Consider the following 22,574-nt stretch of genomic DNA (forward strand, 5'->3'; position numbering starts at 1 on the left):
TTAACCTTATGACCAGCTCTCATTTGTGTTGCTTATCAATCATTTTCTCACCACCAAAAGTATTGATGTGACTATTCAGTGCTGTGTAAAGGTTTCTGAGTGAAGTCCTGGCCTGTGGTGGCAGGGAAGGGTAAAATGCCAAACATTGCCTACCTTAGCTGCCACCTGCAATATTTAAAGGTAAAAGCTCACTAAGAACTATGGTGGGGGGTCCAGAGGGAATGGCTTTAATATTTGACTATTTTGGAATTTTTCTATTGATTCTGAAATACGAGCAGCCTAAAAGACATCACATTATCTACTGGAGCTGGAAAAAGATTTCTACTATTCTAGTGAAGCTGTTCACGGTATAACTGATCAAAAGTGGCCATCATAAGTGTCCATGATCTAATATTGTGTACAGAAGAAAGCATTGTCAATGTCTTTCCTTTGAAAGACAAAAGAAATGTCTTTGCCTTCAAAATCTGATTTTTAAGTAGTATTGAGTAACTTAATGACAGTGAAAGCATGTATGATGTGTTACAATATTCTGTCACTTCTAAATTTAAACCAGAAATTGTCTTAGAGCTGGGAACAGTTTTGAATTCCAGAGTGATCATCTCTTCAGCACCACCCACATCCCGAGTGCCAGCATCACCTACTCCCTTTGGACTCCAGCTCCTCAAGTCAGTACTTTGGAGTACAAAGCTGACCCTATTTAGTAAATAGTTTGAGAATATTTAGAAAACCTACTTATTAAGTTTTTACAGTTTTAAATAATCAGAGCCAACCATCCTGGTTCATAGTGAACACACAAGCTTGCCAGACATGCTGATTCTCCACCTACTCTTGCTGAATTGCTAGGATTTTTTTTTTTTTTTGTCTTACTAACATTCATTTCTCATGCTGATTAGCCAAGGCTGTGAACAATGAGGAGAGGTTGAAACTTCTACCAAGTAACAGCTGTGCAAAATCTGATTTAATAAAATGTAGCAAAGCTTTTAAAACAACTAAAAAAGTTCAGAGCACAATCTCCCAATGGTTATCACTAGACATAATGTTTCAAATTTAATATGAAAGCTTCCTTGTGTGGAAACAATTTGGGGCTTGGGTTTTGGGGTTTTTTTTGAAACAATGTGAGACTTATATGCTAATTTGCTTAAATTTATTTTGAGGCATCAAAGGAAAACATCAGAATTCTTTTCATCCAACTAGGAAACAATTTGTATTGAAGATCCTCAAGAAGCAGTTTGTATTAGTATAGTGCTCAGGCTGGGAGGCTGGGCCAAGCTAAATATACTCTTCTAGGATCTAGTGATGCATTTTGTACAGCAGAATCTCTCAGCCTTTCAGTGGGGAGGCCTCATGGTCACCCCTCCCTTCTTTTCCCTCCTCTGTCCCCACCTTCCTCAAGTCTTATTTATTTATTTTTTGGGTAGTGCTGGGGTTTCCCCATTTCTAGGGTAGTCTGGGTCAGGAAATAGTGCTCAGTGCAACCTGTAAGAATTGTGACAGCATGCCTGAATGGTGGTCCAGAGAAGCATCAGCTTGTGTCCATAATTTATCTGTACATCCGAAAAGAAGATGGAAGTGTGATCTAATGGCCAATTATAGGCAATTCAGCTCCTTAGAGAAATTTCTTAGCTGTTATTAGCTACAGCTTTTCTTTATTCCTAGTGCCTAACCTAAATATGAAAGTTATCATTAATTTAAATATCTACTCCTATAAAAATTCATTAATTCTAATTTGTGCTAATGAATTCTACAGCTTTGGTTATGCATTTCTGAACTTTTCTATTACCTTTAAATTAATTTTTAATTGCTCATTGAATAGGTGTCATGTACTAAAAAACAAGCCATCTGTCTTGCATCCTGTTTTTCTTGGCCATGTTTATTCTTAACTGATATTCCATTAGAGAATTTAATTTGTAATATTAGATTTTTCTTGTGATGTCCACTGTTATCCATTTGGCCTTTTGTTTTCTTTGATTACTATTGCAAAGTGAACAGTGCTTTTACTGTTCTCTCAGGGTGATACCACAGGTGCCCATCTACGTGCTTCATACTGATTAAATCAACAGCAGCAGTGTCTAAGCCACTTGGATGGTTTCTCAGACACAGATTTCATCTGTCAGCAGCTGCCCAGTCACAAACTCCTGAGTTTCCTCCACCTTCCTTGTGGTTGCCTTGCTTAAAGTCCATAAAAGAAGATTAAAATTGCAGCTGTAGCTGTCTGCAGGAAAGCCATGGCTGCATCCCTTCCATCCCACTGAGAGGTGACCCCTCCTTTCTGCCTCTTGAGACTCTTACAGTTGATTAAAATGCAGTTTATAAAGATGTGCTGGCACACCTGGAGGCAAAGCACAGCCCATGTCAGGGGAAGGTGGGGATAGAGAGGGAAAAGAAGGGAGGGGGGGCAATGAGGCTTCCCCACTAAAAGGCTGAGAGATTCTGGTGTACCAAATGCATTGCCAGATCCTGCAAGAGTATTTTTAGCCTGAGCACTATTCTAGTACATGCTGCTTCTTGAGGGTCTTCAATCTAGTTGGATGAAAAGAGTTTTGATGTTTTCCTTTGATGCCTCAAAATAAATTTAAGCAAATTAGCATATAAGTCTCTCCCTAGCAGTCTAGAAAAGTGAAAAATGAAAAATCTAAGGCTGGCCAAATGAGACAGCCTTGCTAGGAAACTTTTCCAAAACTGAGATGATGCCAACTTTAGCTAAGTTTGCTAATGCAAGTGTCTGAGTCCCAGTGTGTCTGACCTGTCCAGTTCACAACTTGATATAGTATCCAAATGGTCCAATTTCTTTTATGTATAAGAATTAAAGCTGCTGAACTTTTTCCATGGGATAACATAAAAGTCTCTCTATATATACACATATACATGGACAGTAGAGTTTAATTCAAAGAGATAAAATCATATGAAATTTGGATTTAAGGGATTAAATCTTGACTTCATCTTTGAAAATGCCAGCCTGTAGAGAAAATTGGATTTATCACTTTGGTAATCTTTGGCATGTTTGCTTTTCCTAAGTAACTATTGCTTTCTGATTTTCAAGTGTGAACTGTAAAAATTTTTATATAATTAGGTGGAACAAGTCAGAAACAAAAGGTGGAACAAATGTAGAGGTGAGCATTGCATTTAGCTTGACTGACTTTTTTAACTGAGAGGACCAAGAGAAAATGAAACAAAAATCAATGTCTCTGCATGGTACCTTACACAGCAGCAGACAAATTACCTCCTACATTTGCAAGATCATGCTCTTAATGGATTGTGTTTCAAGGGTCTGACAGAGTCATATTTGTCTTTATACCTTTTGGAAATAATCTTAAGACTACCAACAACTCCAGGAATCTCATTCTTGGTACTCTGCTTTTGTGTATGAGCCAGACTGAAAGTGTTCTCTTAAAAAAACCTCAACAAATCTCCAACCAACCAACCAACCAGCCAACCAACCAACCAACCAACCAACCAACCAAACAAACAACCAACCAACCCCCTGCTCTCCAATTCAGAAGAAATGCCTCAGATTGGTGCTTTTGCACTCTCTGAATTATACCATTATTTTCCTAGACTGAGAGAACAAGCCACTGGTTTACTATCTAAAGATATAAAGGTGTGCCAAAGATGAAGACACAAATGTGCCAAACTTAGCATTCCTGTAGGTACAGCATGTCTTTCTTGGGTACACTTGTAGAGTTGAAACCACTGGAGAAGATTCCTGTTGACTTCACCACTCACTGTGCAAACGTCTCCTGAAAGCTTTTCTTGCAAACTTTTTTTTTTAAGTCTAAATCCAAGTTTAAAAGAGTTTAATTGCAGTGAAGCTTTAGCAGGAACATCTCAAAAACCAGCTCAATTATCCACTGCCCGTGTTCATCTTGGGTCATGGCAAAAGCAAGGTTAATGCAGCTCAGCCTGCAAGGAAGAGGGCTCTAGTGACTCAGGTTATGCAGGATTGCTTACTGAGCTGTGATAACTTGATTAGGAGTCCAAGTTCTTGCCATGAAATTCACCTTTCCACAGAACTCAGTTTCAAATAAAATGAGTAGTAGAGAGAATTAAGTATGGAGTCAAACATGAATGCTTTAACTGCACAAATGTTTGCCTTAACAAACCTGCTTCAGTTTGGGCCTATGTGTTTCAGGTTTTTAGATTTTATCTGAACTCTGTTTACTAAATTAGACTGAAAGGAAAAGTCCACAGGCATTTCCTAAGAATGCTGTACTTTGATTTGTTCTTCCTGCTGTGAGGTGATGTGAGCTCCAATGGTTTATATGGTCATGTCTGTAAGGAAAAGCAGGTAAAAATAGTCAAATGAAAGAAAGCAAATTTCAAAGAGTTGATTTTGGAATGGGCTTTTTTTTCACCTTTTTCTTTTACTTTTTTAAATTTTACTCTGAAGATGAAAATTATCCCATATGGATTATTACTCACATCTTCCCCCACTAGAAAGCAGATCCTTGTGGAGTGAAAATTGGCTTCAAAATCTGAAGTATGAAATTCAACTTTTTATACATATTTCAGCTTTTGCATATCCTTGTAGCAGAAATAGTCACTTGACTGAATTTCTCATCAAAAAGTAGAGCTGTAGCAACTCAAATTCACCCATTGCAAATGACAACTTTCTGCAAAAAGCTTCACCAGTTTCAACAATTCTAATAAGCAGTTATTACTACCACTAGCCAGTTTTAATAATTTTCCTCACACCGTTGTCTGCATTTTTATTTCTGAAGCCCAGTATAAACATGTGAAAGAATGAAGTGTGGAATCTGATTTGAGAATTAAAATATCAATAATGCTTCAAAATAAAATATGCTCCAAAAAATGCTTCAGGGACAATTTTCTTCCTGTAATTCCCAACCACCGAAATGCAGAGTTCACAATATCTTGGCTCATCCAGACATAGGACTGAACAGGCTTGTACTGGGACATACAAAACCCCAGGGAATTGAAAGACATGCACATGTGGAGGTTCAGATTTACCCAAAACAAAATCCACATAATTTAAATTTTATTCCAAAGGTTTATTTTGCAATCCCTGTACATGGACATAGTTGATCACACAGACTTGTGGTACCCATACAAACACCACCTGACAGTACCTCACCCCAATGTCAGACAGAAAATGTGGCACCACACAACACTTGCTAACAAACACACAGGCTATAGACAATTTGAAACATTCAACAACAACAAAAAAAACCAAACCAAACTATAAGTTGCTGATATTTTCCATGTGGTCCTCTCATTGCTGGAAAAATTATAGCAGCGTAACAATGGAAAAAAATCTGTATGGAACAACTTCAAGAACAACACACTCATTAGGGTCAGAGATGAGAAAGTCAATGAAGTACTGGCACATCTGAAACTTGCACAGCCCAAGGCAGAGGACACTTCCCTGGCTAGTGAACAAAGCCCTAGCTTGGCCTGGAATTGCTTTGAACATGGGATGGCAAGAAAAATCAGGTGAGATGTGGAACCCCCGTCCCACACCGTACCCAGTCTGCAGCAGCTCTTTACACACACAGAAAGTGTGTGCCCATCTCAGGCAGGACAAGAGAGGGCAGATGGGATTGCAGAAATGAAAACATGACCCCTTGCTGTGCATGCTGTACAAGGCCCCCGAGCTGTGATAGGAAATTCTATCAGACACCTCTACCTATGCATTCAGAGCTGGGCTCCAAATGCAACTGTAGGTGAATGTAAGATGATTTCATTTTGTTGCAGAAGTCCTAATTTCTGATACAACTGCTGTATCAGGTCAGCATGATATTTAATTGAAGTTATCCAATGGTAACATTTCCAACAGTGTCTATAATGTATGCTGATGAGCAGCACTAAGTGCTAAATTCTTCTCTTTCTAATAATATTTGTTTCCAGTCTTCCAGCTTGGCTCTAAGCAGATCTCATCATACCATGTTAGAAGCCCTAACTACAAAATAAGGTAATTCCCAGTCTGAAGGAGAGGGTCTGAATTTGCCAGTCTTGCCCTGTGGGCAAAAAAGGAAGAAATTTTTCATAAAATTTTCTGGAGGGCTGGCATTCACACTCAGTCTTTACATAGCCATTCACTTAGCAAGCCTTCTGTAACCCGTGGAATAGGGAACTAAAGGCACTGAAAGGTAATATTTTCATTTGCTGTATGTATAATTTTACAAGTGGTTATTACAATAATATTTTTCTTCAGTTTTCTTCACAGTATTTGATTAGCTTCCATTTATGACTGTCTGTTGGAATAATCCCACTTTGCTCTCTTTCTTAATATAAGCACCAAACCCATACATTTCTTATTTTTCATTCTTAATTATCTTTCTGACATGTATTTAATTTTCTTACTGCTGTACTTCTATCCCAGTGGAAAAAAACTCCATAAAGTCTGGCATAAAAGCACCCATCAATTTTTTGTCAATTATCTAGTAATGAAATTGCCCTATTAGGTCAGCTTACAGTGTCTGTGGTAAATATGCCATATACAAATAAATTATAGTATAAAACTATATGCATAAATTAGTAGTAACAGCAGAACATTAGGATCTCTGGTTTTAATTTACAGTGTAATTTCTGGTGTAGAACAAAACAAAACCCAGCTTATATCTTGGAGAAATTCAAACACAACCCCCCCCACCCCCCTGAAATACCAGAAAATGATTATCCATTGTGTGTGTATATATATGAATATAGATCACAGAATCATAGAATTGCCTGGGTTGGAAGGCACCTTAAAGATCATCTTGCTCCAATCCCCCACGGTGGGCAAGGTCACCTTCCACTAGAGCAGACTGCTCAAAGCCCCATCCATTATGGACTTGAACGATTCCAGGCATGGGGCAGCCACAGCTTCTCTGGGCAACCTCTTCCAGTGCCTCATCACCCTCACAGGAAAGAATTTCTTCTAAATATCCAATCTCTATCTACCCTCTTTCACCTTAAAGCCACTAATATTAAGCCATTGAATATTAATGTGTATCTAAACTTGGAATACACATATATTCATATATGCATACATATATGAATATATATACAAATTTTATCACAAAAATGCTCTATATTAATAAATATAACTTGTGGAAGCAGTTGACTCTACCTACATGCTGCACTTTCTTCTTGTGTCTTACTCCTAACTGAGAGCAGCTCAAAGACTTACTGACTTTTCATACAAAACAGCTATTTAATTTAGAAATTCCTTTTACCCCTCAACATCCAGGTACCTAGAGGGATCAAGAAAAACTGTTATCAAAGTTACAAACTGTAAAGGTGTTGTTCATTAAGAAAAATCCCATGAATTGTTCACTGAACCACTGAGAGCCTGCTGAGTCTTTCTCCCATGAAATAAAGCAGTTTTACAAAGCTTTAGACAGCTTAGAAACTTATTAATATGAGCTAGGCCTGGTGCTTAAGAATCTAATGCCCAAATAAAAATTAGTGTTTGAGTAAGAAATAGGTGCCCAAATCTCCTATGCAGAGATCTGAGTGTTCAGAACTAAGTTCTGGGGTCTCAGGGAAATTTGGGCTCCTAAGACTTTTTAAAATAGATTTTGAAAAGAAAAGCAATAGACAAACCAAACAATTAAAAAACCCTAACCCTTGGAACACTTTGTGTTTGAATTTTTGTTTCAATACTGTGCCCTGCACATACCATCAGAGTTCTCTCGCTTCCCCATGAGGTTTACTTTTCCTTTCATATTAAACTTTTTAAGTTTAAAAATTAAAATTATGTAAATATATATATTCAGAGAACTGCAGTGCCAGCAAACCCAGAAACTAGAGACAACTCTTGCTGAGCTCGATTTTTACAAACTCTATTACTAGTGAATCATGATTTGTAAGTGAGACAAGGAAACTCATCAGGACCCAGAGCTGCCCATTTGTGGGAAGGTGGGAGATGTTCAAACAATGCAACTGAAAGTCAAAATAGCTAGAAAAGGAATGGGAGGTCAGGGAAGTGTCATGTCAGTCCTCATGGGGAGCTCGAATGACATCTTGGGAAGCATGGAGAAACTCATTCTGGTGCCATTCCATGTTTGCTTCTCAGCAGACCCCACTGGGATCTCTTCCCTTGTCTCTGCCTCCTCCTCCTCCTCCTCTTGGAAGGAGCATGCCCACCTCCCTGCGAGCACTCAGGGATGCTCAGCCAGCTGCTGCTCAAAACCCTGGCTCCCCACTGACACTTCACTTCTCCAAGTCTGTATTCCCCATCCCACTCACCACAGCACTTGCTTCACAGGTGCCAAGGAAACTCCATCTCATTTATTTTATCAGTTGCCTCTCCTCCCACCCCTCATTGTCTCAGCTGTTACCCCAGCTGCTAATGAGCTCACCCATACTCACTTAGAACATTTTCAAGGGCAAATGGCTTCAAGGAGAAGCAGTTCATGATGTTCATAAAATATACAAGTTGTGCACTGCTATAAATGAAAAGAGCACGTTTCCCCCCATCCCCTGAAAGAACATCCCGGGTTTACACAATCCCTTTTATGGCTTCCCCATTGTCCACTGAAGATGTGAAGTTTGATTCTTGTTCTTCACTTGGTTTCCTCTCCCCTGGGTAGTGGTTCATCTCTTGCATTTCTAAAGTTACTTTATTCCTTTTGGCAAATGCTTGACTGATCTCATGAAATGTCTTATTTTTTGTTTCAGGCAGGACAAAAAACAGGTAGGCTGCTCCTGCCAAGCAGACACCAGCAAACACCAGGAAGCAGTAAGTCTGTAAACCAGCCTGTGAATAGAGAACAGAGGAGATGGTCATTACAGAAGAGAAAAAAAAAAAAAAACGATGAAAGACAGGAATAGTTTGAAAGAAAAAATGGGGTGTATGGAGCAATTTTCAACCAAGTAAAGTACTGGCACTCATTGCTAGTTGGAGTGCTGAGATGTTCATAAAAATGCATGAAATTTTGGTTCTTCCAACACTGCCTGTGGCCTGTCAGCAGCAAAGCAGGTTCTTGGCACAGCACACAGAGCTGCAAGCTGGGCAGTGCTGGGAGACACCAGACTGAGCTGGGGGAGAGCAGGGATCCTGCTCTGTGCTCAGCTGAGCCTGGCACTGCCCCAGGTTTCTGGAAATGAGGCAGATGTTTCACTGGGTGGTTCTGCACACTGCCTCCCAGGTACAGCAACTCAGGCACGCTTTAGCAGCGCTGTGCACCCCTACAAAACCCATGGAAAAACTGCCATAGCCAGGGGCATCTTCATCACTGCAGTTACAGGCCTTGAGATTTGCAAAATAAATGAGGAAAAACCCCAAATAGCACACATTTGTTATCACTCTTATGTTTATGGGAGTTCACACCAGGAAAAAAAGTCCATTTCTTTAAAATGCATTTCTTTTCATGCTAGAAAGTGTAAGAGTTAGTTAAGGGAATGCAAAGTACAGACCATATTTGAATGTCATGGATTTTACTTCACGGCAAAACCAAAGAGAGTAGATGTAAAGTTAATTTATAAATTGATTATAAAGGCTCCAACCAGCCAGTAGGAGTTGTAGTTCACTGAAACATAACTATTTCTTGCCTGGTGATTATTAGATCATTTAGAAGCTATCAGTTACATTTACAGCTGCAGTACAGCTGTGAAAAAACATTTGGTAAATACCACATTGCCATCTGAGCTTTGTTGAACTTGGAACAGCTTTGATATTGTGGCTCCACAGAAGCCACTTGCAACATTTGAGGAAACCTCCCTTCCTCCTCTGTTGATTTACACTCCCAAACATCCAATTTACCCATATTTTTCTAATTGCTTTTATTAACAAGGCTGAATTAAACCAGAAAGAGTATCTCCAAAAATAAGGCAACATTTCTGTGGTGCCTTGTGTGAGGTCATGAACAGCAAACCCAAGGACATCCAAACTCCTCAGGTGCTGCAAGGCTGAGGTCACCCCAGGGAAAAGCACTCAGGACAGAAGAAGCAGACCTGTCCTCCTCAACATACATATTTAGAGATGCCATTAAAGGTATGCAACTGAAACAAGTAAGACAGAGCCAGTAACCTTCATTTTACACATTTTTGCAACAGGCTCTCATCATGCCTCGTTAGTCACAGCAGTCCTACCCTGCAGGCTGGTTTAACTCCCTGCTTTGGGTGCTCAAGGTGTATGCAATTCTTGGCACTATTTTTATGTTTCACTTGCTCATTATGCATCATGTGTGGTGCGCAAGAAGAACATTAATTCCTGTGTGGAACAAGAAAGAAAAAATGGAAAAAACCCTTTCCTGCAGCTGCTTTTTAATACCATGGCTGATTTCCAGCCTGCCTAGTCACAATGTTCTCTGTTTCTGTGGATAATTCATTATCTGGTTCAGTGCTTGAAATCCTGCCTGTAAGAGGAAAAGCTAGCAAGTGCATTCTCTGATATTGTCTATGGACTCTAGACATCACCAATGCTTTTTCATTAAATCCTAGAAGCATGAAGTCCTGAGCAAGCTGACAATCAGAAGCCAAACAGCATGGATAACATGGTGGGGGAAAATATTCTGTCATGTAACAAATAGAACTTAATAGAACCCATGGCTTATACAGAGGCAGAAGCAAAAGGATATATAGACAGGAGAAAATTTGCAGTGCCTCATAAATCATCCTGTCATGCTAAGAATTGAAATTTTGCATCTGGATCTTCTGCATTTGTAATTGTTCTTCAGCTGAATGGCAGAATTTCAACCCAGAATCATGTTTCTCATTTTTGAAAATTTCACCGAATTAAATATTCTTCATTATGAAAGTGAACCATTAATACCTCATATAAAGAAACATGGCAATCAAATGTAATAAATTAAAATAAACGTGTCTCTTGGTGGTGCAGCCACAGCTTTGTCCCCCCTTTCTAATTCCTCTTGATTTCTTTGCTGTCCATGAGCTAAATAAATTAGTGCTTATTATCTTTGATTCACATCTAAGTAAATCTCTTCTAATTGAACTAAGCACTCATGACTGCATGTCTTATTTGCAATTATTTTACCTAACGTATTTATATTTATTTGTAATAATCACACTCTCCTTCCTTTCTCCAATCCCTTAAGAAGTAGCTCTCAAGGACCTCCCACTGATGTTTCACAGAGAATAGGTTAAAAATTAAATTTGTTGTAAATCCTACAAGTGGGTTTTGTGGGGTTTATTGCATCCTGCAGGATTTGTTCAAGAGGCCCATAATTCCCAGACAGGAGGAACACTGCAGAGTGACCACAAAAAGCCCTTTCACCAGCCATCCTTCAGTTATAATATTTTCTTAAAGCTGGTTATTATTTACACTCACAGCAAAGAAAACCACCCATTCATAAACCTTTTATAAGTCATCCAGAATTCAATTTATATCACCCAAACCTGAATTTGGCACAGAACATCCCATACTAATTAAAGTACTCATTATAAACATGAAGCCTTCTAAATGCACTGCACACTGATAAAGGTTGTAAGACAGAAATACAGGGTGAAGGGGGAGGAAAATGTTAAATCACAAATCCCAACTCAATAAAAACCTTTAGTGGGACATAGGAGGGATACAGTTCAGCCTAGATGTTTAATTAATTTTTATCTGTTTCTGATGTATTTTGAATTGCCTGGTGTTGGAGGAAAGATCAGAGGGTGGAACAAGCGATAGATTGGCCCAAATGTATCTGATGTGCCCATCAGGGAACCTGAAAGGTGAGATGATATGGTGAAGTGCAGTAAATGCTGAGCTATTACAGAAGAGGTACTGATAGGAAACAGGATCTTTGTTCCATGAGATTAGTGTACTTTCTTTTATTTATATTGGATTATTTTTATGTTACATCCATGAAACCTGTATACCTCACTGTTTGAAATCACCATCATCTCCTAACTAACCCATAGTTCCTCTGTTGTTTTACTCCTTCCAAGGTGTTAGAGGTGAGCCTGCTGCTGCTACTGTAGAAGTAAAACCACAGAATATTGCTTATCCTGGGCTGGGGTGGGAGTAAAAACTGAGGAAAAACTTTATTTAAAGTCTTCAGCACAGGTTCTCTGCAGCTCTGGGTATTTGGACCTACAGACACAGATGGCCTCAAGATTCTTCACTGACATGTGCATTGTCAATGATACAAGAAAAATGACAATATATTTGATAAAATTGAAAAGGCAAATCCTTTTTCTATGCTTTGTGACAGTATTTCACCTGCTAAATGGAGAAGAAGACTCAGTGGTCAAAAAATTGAATACTTGTGTCCACCAGAAGTGTAGCTTGACTCTTCTGGTGCATACAAGTATTCAATTTAGCAAAACAAACCACCTCTGAACAGCTGGAAGGGGCAGGCAAAAGAGGAAGGGGATGTCAGAGGAAGAAGTAAAAGCAAATCAATTCTGAGTGGAAGTTCTAAGCAAATAGAGAAAAAAATGCAAGGCAGGTGTGTGGTTTCTGCAGTTCTGCAATTCCTCACATAAGGACAGGTTACTGCCTCCCACCGTGCTCCAAGCAGCAGCAGCAGCAGCCCTGGGCGTGCAGGAAGCTCCAAGACAGCCCCATCCATGTCCCACTGGCACATCCCCCTGTGCTGCTCCCTTCACACTGCTCCAAGCAGCAGCAGCAGCAGCCCTGGGCGTGCAGGAAGCTCCAAGGCAGCCCCATCCATGTCCCACTGGCACATCCCCCCGTGCTGCTCCCTTCACACTGCCTGCTCCTACTGCTCAGTTCAGAACACGCTGCACCTTCCAGAACAAAGCTGCTCCTCCTCCCCCACCCCCAGGCAGCCTTGCCAGAGCTGGGAACGTTTCCTCAGCAGTACCTGAAGCCAGGTTTTACCTGCAGGCTTGGAAACCCAAAGGTCAGGAGGAGGTCAGAGCAAAGCTCTACAGCAGCCTGTGCTTTGCAGCTGTTTTCCCTGAGCGTTTCCTTAGGCATAAACTCCTGCAGGAACACCCAAGGCTCAAAGGTGAGCAGAGTTTCAGGTGGATTCCTAAACAGGTGCAGTGCTGTCTCCTGGTGGATATCTATCCAGAGCCAAGAGCAGATACACAGTCCCTTGAAGGGACAGGCTTTCTGGGGGTACTGAGGGTCACCTGCCCTACCAGTGTATGGGGAGGGCAAAAGAACAGCAGACACACCTATTGATGCAATCTCCTGAGGAAAGCACCTAACAGGTCAGCAAACTAATAAAACCTCTTCAAAGCAGGATTTACGTTGGATTTTTCAATGCTGGTGAGGCTGATTGCTGTACAGGATATTTAATAGTTAAGCATAAACTTTGAAATGCATCACCTTCTATTTTAATACCAGCTTTCTGAGGAGGCCATTTGAAAAACAGCATTTCTGTAAATTTTGGCCAGCTGAATCCTGAATTACTCATTTTTGTCTTTTCTGCAGATGATCAAGTCTTTGTATTTGTAAAAAAAAAAAAAAAAAAAGAAAACCAAGGAATGATTTACCTAAGACACACATGCAATTACCACAAAAAAGAATCAAAGTTGAAGTACTCAGGCAATTCCCTCAAATCAGATCCCAGGCACAGCAAGCAATCAGGCCTGGCTTTGAGGAAGAAATAGAGCTGCCTAAGCAACATGTATGAATAAGCAGGTGCAGCTTTGCCACATTTTCTTAAGCAAAGAGATGAACAAACCTATCCCCAGCTGCTATACACATTAGAGAGAATGTACAGGCATTTCCCCCATCTCCCTTTAAATAAAATAGTAAAGAATACTTCATTTTTAGTATTATGAACTGACTTTAGGTGCCCAAAATGAATGAGAAAAAGAGCTCATTTTTTAAAGCTAAAAGGTGAACCGAAACAAATAAAAAACCTAACATTGAAATGACCAGAATTCTTGTTTTAATTAAAAAAGTTGCACAATCTGCCACTTTTGATGCAATCTAGCTGAGAACAGTCTTCCTGTTAATAGCTTGCATGCTGTGAACACCGTATTCTGGAGGAATCTAAAAGTAGTTGAGAGGATCATTACGTGCTATTTAACAATGGTTGCTTACTGACTTAACCCTCTCCAGCAAAAGTTAAATTCTAAGCAGGACTGTGATACTGGAAACAGGAAAACATATATTCTAGGGCAGATACAGCAAAATAAATGAGCAAATGAAAAAAATCTGAATTAATTTAACAAACGTAACATATTAATATTTTTAAAACTAAACTTTTGGCTCTTCCCAGCAAATGCCAAATGTAACTCTAAATTCTCAACTTGCAAAGTCACAGCCCTTGACACTAGAAAAGGTTCCTTGCATTTGGAAGTTGCCATGAAGATTAGTGTCATGAGATGTGGGTCAAACTGGCTTTTGAAGTGGTGAGGTCAAGTGATAATAGTTCAATGTCTTACAAAATTGATCAGCAGAAAAACTGTTATTCATGTAGACATTTGACTTGGCTCCAAATTGATATAATGCAGTGAAACAAATGGATAAGGGCTTGTGTCCTTTACCCTTTGTCCTTCTTTTGTTCCAGACTTAATTTAAGGTTCTGCTGAAAGTGCAGGACAATGAAGAAGGACAGAGCCCTGAAGAATAATGCTCATGAAACGTAATTCCTAAGTGAAAAATAGAGACATTTTTAGACATGAACTGCAACATCAATCATGACCTTCACACACAATCTCTTCATAGAGATGTAACAGATCCTTGTATTGTATCCTTGAAGTGGGTTGCTTCTAATTAGGATAAGCACATCTAACCCTCTGATAGCCCACATTTCATTTTCTCATCTTTGAGGGGAACTTTATCCATTTCCCCTAATACAGGGACACTGTCATTACATGAAACACCCAATGTATTTGAAGTTTAAAACACCTTGGCTTAGGGAGACTATGAATAACTTTCTGTGCACACCTGTTATTGAAATCCTTGTGCTGAGTAATAGAAAAAGTCAAGGGATACCATTACACAGTAAGGAAATAATAAGGACAACCAAAAGACAATCTTGCTGAGTAAATGAATCTTGACAATGAAAATCTCTAGTGTAAAACTAAGGAAGAAATAAAGTAGAAGTAAAAGAGAACCTCCAGAAACCAGGGTAATGACTCAGAAGTGCTACTCCACAGGCACAAATAAATTATTTTCTGAAAGGAGGAAAATAAGCACACCTACAGGTCTTGACATTGTACTAACAGGCAATCTGAACAACGGCTTCAAGGCTTGTAGCCTTTAATCCACATGATACTGAGCTCCTTCTGGACCACAGATCCAAGCAGATTATTTTGGTCAAACCCCAGTTAAGAGTCAAATCAGTTTTCCATAAAGCAGCTCCCTAATCATAATGGGATATTCCTCTGCATTCCTCAGTTATTGGAGGAATTTTGTATTAGGAGGAAAGTCTGAAGATGAGCTGTTCTTGAAAATTAAAAATATAAAATACATAGCAATTTAAATATGTCTTGAATACATACTGAATATACAATGGGACTTTGACATTAAAAAAAAAGACTGTAGAATTTTCTAGAAAGAGAAATTATTATGACAGAAAACTTCTGGAGAAATCTGCTATGGTTTCCTACAGTATATTGCTAATTTACCATGTAGACTTTAAGTGCCTCATAGCAATCTAATAGCACAACTTGAAATATGAAATAAAAATGCATCAGCATGTAATGAAAAAAGCATGTTGGGAAATTATTTGGTAATTATTGGTGTTTGGTAATTCTTTGTTCTAACACAACACATTACAAAATGTAACCAGAAACTTTTTCTAGATAACATGTAATTTAAGGTGCTGCTACACCACTGGATTACTGAAATCTATCCCTGCAAACTTATTGCTAATGAAGAGTATTTCTTTAACACAAGAAGCCTATTCCATGGCACCAGACGTTTCTGGCCTTTTAGATTATAATTTGCTGCTGGTTTGTTATTCCCTGTCCCTGCTTCAGGTCATTGCACCCATTTCCACACATATATACATTCTAATTTCTGATTTACTGTGTCCCTGTTCACATTTCAGCACCTCCAACAGGTAGTGATGAGGCCTGGAAGAGAAGCCATACTCAATTTTTTTTTAAATTTGTCAAAAATTGAGTTGTATACTAGCTTTTCAATCTGATCCATATATTTTAATGTATGACTCAAGCCACTCTTTGATTATATTTATCTACAGATGGTTGAAGGGCAAAAATCTAGTCATTCAAATTAGTTAATTGGTGACATTTGGAAAACTAACTACTGGTTGATTTTTTTAGTAACCCTAAACTTAACAGATTTGTTTCCCAAATGTTTGGAATAATTTTGTAGAAGCATACCAAGGGTCAAAAAAAGTGGCTGCTGTTTCTCAAGCAGTCAGGTTGGTGTTTAAATACACAGGCAGGATCATGCGTTCATCCTGTGAAGGTACCTTAAAGATTTTTTTTTCCTGGTTAAGGTTTATAAAATGAGTTAAGAAGATATTGCCTTTATGTGAAGAAAGTGGTGACTCATAAACTGAATTTTGAGAATAAGGTTGACTGAAATAGGAAAAAAGTTAAAGCTTGGGAAAGAGAAGATGTTCTAGCTTGATCTTGTGAAAAAGCTTTAAAAATCAAAGTCTGAGTAACACTGCTTTCATCTTTAGGTACAAACTCTAAGCTTTTTCTCTTTTTATTTCTCTTTTCTTTAAAAGAAGGAAAAAATTTAAAAAACCCCTTCAAGCTGGAAATACAATTTATCCTCATTAAATTAAACTGGATAATTTTCTAATCACACAATTGGATATTTTTATGACACATAATGATCAATTCCCTAAGGCTACAGCCAACTTTATATGGATGCCTACTAAATCACTCAAAAAGCTTTAATATGTGTGTGGGAAATCATAAAATGTGGTTTGCCTTTTATTTTGAATTTACTGAGGGTCTTTTTCAACAGTTTTCACCAGGTGATCCATCAGGTAGCATTAGCAGAACAAGTAGGGATTGTCCTGAATTGCCTGAATTCAAATCTGACAGCTAAGCAGAACTCAGGGTTATCCCCAGTTTTGTGTAGGAGGCAGAAACTGCAATTTTGGAGAAATGTGTCTGGATAATTAAAAAAAAAAAACCAGAACAAAAAAGAGACCCTCCCCCCTCCAAAAAAAAAAAACCAAAAACCAAAAAAAACCAAAAACCAACCAACCAACCAAAACAAAACAAAACAAAAACTCCAAAAAACAAACCAAAACAAAAAACCCCACCAAAACCCAAAAACTTACCTAAATAAAAGTATTTTGAGTAAATGTCCCTAGGTTTGAGATTTGTTCTCTGTCCATGCCCAGCTGCCATGGAGGCAGGCGGTAGAACCAGAAGTGCCTGGCCACAGGGCTGGAAGGGAGGATCTAACGCTACTAAAACAGTCACTCCTCATCTTGTGGAAGAAAACCCCATTAAACCACACAGAAACATCCATTTTCTGGATGAGCTGGGGCTGCCCCATGGACCAGGTCAGGTTTTCAAAACCTCAAGGGAATGGTCAGCAGCAGCGATATCACAGCACATCAATTACCAGGGGTGTTGAGTACCTGGATGAAGGGGAAGAGCAGTCCCACTGCGAAGTTGCAGAGCCAGTTGACCGTCCCAGCTATCATGAATGCAGCTGGCCTCTGTGACTGCTGGAAAAGCTCTCCAGTGAGGACAAAGGGGATCCCACCTGAAACAGGGTCCAACAAGAGAGTGGTTTTAGTAAAGTCCCCCACCCATCAGCAGAGATGCACACCTCCATGGCTAGCGCTGCTGTGCAGCTCTCTGCAGGGCCTTCTGAAACAGATCTGTCAAAATCATATTTGAGAGGAGTGACACTTCTTTCTTTCATGCCATCACATCTCCTGTTTGACATCCTTTTCAGGGATGACAAGCAGGTAACAGAGCAGTGAATCCACACAACAGCTTCCAGAGCATCATGTGATAAACTATTTATTCAAAATGAGAATGATTGTTTCGACTACAATGCTTGGAATTCTGAAAATTCAGAGATACTCCAAAATACTTGTAGATCTTAACAGCTGGAAAGATGGCTCCAAATACACTAACTCCTATTTTTTTTTTATAATTATTACCCACTTTATTTCAGCAATAAAAAAGACAGAACTTTGGTTCCCTATGAGTATACTAGTCACTGATGTTTATTTAATTCGTTCCCTTACCAGATACTGCTGGTGAGGTCTATTTCTCCCATCAGCCAGGGACTCTGACCTCCACAATAACAATTGCAGTTGAATACCACATTTGTGACATGTGTTTTCTTCCACTTAGGCAGTGGACTATTTTGTACAGCCATGGCATATAGCAGTAGCCCCCAGGGAGTAGCTGTCTAGTAGCTGAAAGTCTCAATTTATGATCTTTTGGTTTCCTTCATTCCCATCAGATATTTTCATAGGAGTATTTATATTTTTAGAGAATAAAACCTGGATTTTATTTGTTGATCAGCTACATAATTCAGTTAATGTTACACATTAGACAGATACCTACTTGCAGAATTATTTCTGTTTTGAAATAATTATTATTATAGTTGGAATAATTGTACAACTAGTAAAATTCTACACTTACCAGTTTCTGCCTCTAGGTCCTCAAATGTGCTGGTATTACCTGTCTCACCATTCAGCTTTGTAGGCAAGACCCACATACACTGTGTAAGACTGTATAAGTCCTTCCTCAGTTTTAAGCATTTCAGTAAGAAAGTGTAAACAGCTAAAACCATATTTATAGATATATTTACTTTCAAAAAACCTCTATAGCAATGCTGACTTCCAAAAGATTTATAAATTAATAAGAAAACACCACTACAGACTTATCCATCCACTGGGTTTTCTCCTTGCACATCTCTCCTTGGTCTATGTGCTAATCTTTTGCTCTGCCTTGATCCTTGGACATTTGGGAGCACATCTCCAAGTGCATCATAGGGCTGCATCCTTATGTAGCCCCATGTGCTCAAAGGCCCTGAGCTTAAACACATGCACCAGAAGCTCCTGTGAGCAGTGTGAGATAGGGACTTGCAAGCACAGAGCATGACATGCAGATGACACGTGTTGTCAGACATCCCTCCAGATGCAGGAGCCATGAATATGTGCATAAATAAAGGCAGTGTGATGCAGCAAAGAGCTACTCTCCATTGTGTGACTTTTTGTGAGAACATATCTGAGGTGGTAGCAAAGCCTTCAACAGAACTTTCTATGCCAAAGAGTGTCAGTATAAATTACACCAAAAGAGTGGAGAATGAATAAATAAATTTATTTACTCCTACTTTATACATAGGAAACTGAGATACGGAGAGTTTACACCGTCCAAACTGCAGCTTTGTATCTTTCTACAAGACATGTGTAGTACCAAAATTCTGTGACTAAAAAAAAGGATTCCCTTCCAGCAGCAGTTTGAACATGGAGAATAAGTATCTGAATCCCCACAACTTAAAAAAATTCCAGCTACATGAGGTCTATCGATGCTTGATGGCTTCCAGTGGCCATTCTATCATACCCTTGGGGTTTGGGTTCAAATGGCTGCAGTCAGATCTGTTCTGTCAGCATCTGGTTGGGTCTTGAATACCATATGAGGCAGCAGTTTGCTGGGGCACTTGACCCAAGGAGAGAGGAATTGAAGGACTAGAAACACAGAAATTGTGTAAGATGACTTATTTATACTCATTTATTCTGTCATGCCTTTGCTGTAGGACAATCTACAGAGGTGTTGTTGTTCTTGTCAGTATAATGAAATATGCTGTTTGGAAGCATCATTTGGAAAAGCAGCATTTGGAAAAATACATATTGTACAAGAGAGAAAAAAGCCAGAGGCAAAAAAAAAAATAAAGTACGAAAGGACAGAAACGAATCAGAAAGTATAAGTGTAATGGAAATAAAAATGCATGGGCACTATCTTGGAAACAGGTTCCTTGAAATTCCAATTTAATTTCTAAGAACATATCAACTATCACAAACTTTCAAAAATTCTGTGGAGAAATGGGAAGGGTGGCACAGAGAGACCTCCCAGGTTTCTCATGGTCTAGAGAAGTACAGCCACAGCACCACAAAACAGAAAGTCAGCTTCTGTAGAGGGATGACTTTAAAGAATTGTAAGGAAGAACCAAGGAGCCTGAAAAGTAGTATATGAGTTATGAGAAAGTCAGGTCAGGTCTGGGAACCCAGGAAATGGAATGAAGCCAGGTCACTGCTGTCTATTGCTGTATGCCTGGAAGAGCACAGGTTTGACCTTATGAAGATGAAGAGGAAGGTATGTGAATGCCTCCCAAGGGCCACACCAGTGTGAAAAACACTCTACAACTGAGTGAAAAGGGAATTTGGGAGAGCTGAAGGAAAACTGTAAAGCCTGAGAGTCACAGTCAGTGATGGCACCTGAGATGAGCTGAACTTACAGCCCCAGGATTCCATCCTCAGTCATTTCAAGATGTCAGGGGTGTGCTCAAGGAGTCCCTTTCTCCTGGACCTCACGTTCTTTGAGATGCACATCTGAGTGCCTGGGGCTGAAGGAAGCTGTATCATGCTTTGACCACGTAAGCTGGATGTGAGCAGAGATCACAATACTGTGACATCTTACCCACCACTTCAGAGTCAGTCTCTGCAGCATACCCTACACAATCACTGGGCCAGATGGGTCTGTGCTAGCCTGTGCTCAAACATGGAAGCTTGGAAACCACTGCCAAAAGCAATCCAACCAAACCACTGAATGTTTGGAAAAACCTTTAAACACTCCGTCATGAGTTTTGCAGCTTTAACATGTATGGAATGTGGGTGAAACAATTCACCAAAATGCTACCTGATCTTTCTCATGGAGGATGAACCTGGCATTGTCTTTTCTCCTGGAAAGCTTTCTGTATAATTTTCAGTGAAGCAGCTTTATTTTAGCTCTGATCATAAAACAAAGAAGTGTATATTAGGATTTTCCGTAGGAGTTTTTCAGCAAAGTAGCTTCCAAACATGAATTTAAATAGGTAATGCATTGACCACATAATTACAGTGATTAATTTCTAATACTTTGTTCTTTTTAGCATTGCAGTGAACATAAGAAAAAAAGTCTTAACATACTGCAGTGCTAGTAAAGAAAGACTGTTATACTTGTTAGGATTCTACATCTACTGGAAACTACAAATGTCTTACTGCAGGACTTGTATAACAATAAGCTGTTTTCTAAAACAAGACTAAACCCACAAGGAACAATTAGACATGCATAAATACTTCTGTTTCTGTGTTCTTTATTAATTTATCTCTGTAATTAGTCTAGTTACATAAATACTTCTGTTTCTGTGTTCTTTATTAATTTATCTCTTAGTCCATAGAATCAATGTCATGTGCTGGTAAAAATCCAGACTCTCAATCCAGTACTCTTTTATGCATGAATTTTGAATGTTAGAACAGAAAAAATATTCTTGTATCCATGCTATAGATTTTCAAATATATATTAAATTTGCACAAGAATCAATGTGTTTTCTTAGGAAAAATTAGGTGCTCATATTTACTGGTTTTTTCAGTGAGCAGTTAAGAATGAATATTGCTTAGCAGAAGTTACATGGGTCAGTGAAAAAACCTGAATACAGAAAACATGACAAAGGAAGGAAAATGCTGAACTCCTCATTCTGTTTTTATGCAGTACCTAACTGGGAATTTATGTTATGTCTATAGATATGATTTATGAAATGAGACTGTTACAAGAATAAATGTCTAATACAAATCAGGGAGATTTATCACAGTGGTAAATCACCTCAAAAGGTGACAGAAACTTTGTGCCCTAAGAACCACTAAAGAGAAAGGAACTCTCCCTGAGCTAGCAGCTCATCTTTCAATACCCACCCCAGGCAAACCCTGGTGTGCTCAGGCAGTGGCCCCATGGCAGCCAGAGGGATTCCAGCCCCACCAGAAGGACACCCGTGGGCACCCAGCCCAGTGACCTCCGGCAGGTCTCAGCTCCCCAAATTCTGCTCTGCAGGGGGAGTCTGGGAATCCCAAAAGGCTGATCAGGGCAAGAGCTCCCAGACTTTCCAACCCCATGCTTTGAGACAAGCAGGCTTTGAAGTTTTGAGAAAACAGACAACTGCCTTGCAACAATGTTCTGTTTTGGGGGGAAAAAGAAGTCTGTGAAGCTCCAGACATGATCAAGCAAAACGGCTTTGTCAGCAAGGCAAGGCAGGTAGGGAAGACTGATATGTCCTAATATATTGGGAGACATAGGAAGATATTGGGAGATAAAGGACTGTCCCAACCAAAGGTTTTGCTATTTGCAAGTCAAGAAACCTCTAGAGAGCAGCTCTGGGAGAGAAGCAGCAGAAGTGAGACAAAACTCCTGGAAAATAACTGCTGGAAAAACAACCCAGTGTTCTTCAGCGGGAGAACAAAAGGCTGCTAATTTCTACCCAGACTTTAGTTACTTAAAAACAACAAACAAACCAACAAACCCCAACCTAACCAATGAACAAAACCCCCAAAATGTGCAAAAATACCCATGGGAAAATATACTTCAGGAATACTGCAAGGGAGGGATGCAATGCAGCTGCTGAGTTTCTTTCATTTCTGTAGGTCTACAGATAGAAAAAAAATATTGCAAAATAGATATCTCAATCTTTATAAAGGTGTTCTGTCACCTGTTAGATTATTTTAACTTGCACTTTGCATTTGATTGAATAATACCCCACCAAATATGACATTACAGTCAGATATGACAGCTGTACTCCCAGCTAATCCTGCTGAGAGAACTGGGAA

At 39.3% G+C, this 22,574-nt stretch overlaps 1 protein-coding gene across 1 annotated transcript in view; it reads right to left on the reverse strand.

Annotated features, from left to right (window-relative positions):
• Positions 1–8,443: 8,443 nt before the first annotated feature.
• The window catches only part of SLC2A9 (solute carrier family 2 member 9), a gene marked incomplete at both ends in the record, with an annotated part of 76,375 nt that continues 62,244 nt past the window's right edge, over positions 8,444–22,574 (reverse strand). The window contains 2 exons of the mRNA XM_084204275.1: positions 8,444–8,701; positions 17,397–17,524. Of these exons, the coding sequence (XP_084060401.1) occupies positions 8,444–8,701; positions 17,397–17,524 (386 nt within the window). The remainder of the gene's footprint in view (positions 8,702–17,396; positions 17,525–22,574) is intronic.

This window comes from Fringilla coelebs (assembly GCF_963513975.1).
Source record: "Fringilla coelebs genome assembly, chromosome: 4".
In the NCBI taxonomy this organism is placed as follows: Eukaryota; Metazoa; Chordata; class Aves; order Passeriformes; family Fringillidae; genus Fringilla; species Fringilla coelebs.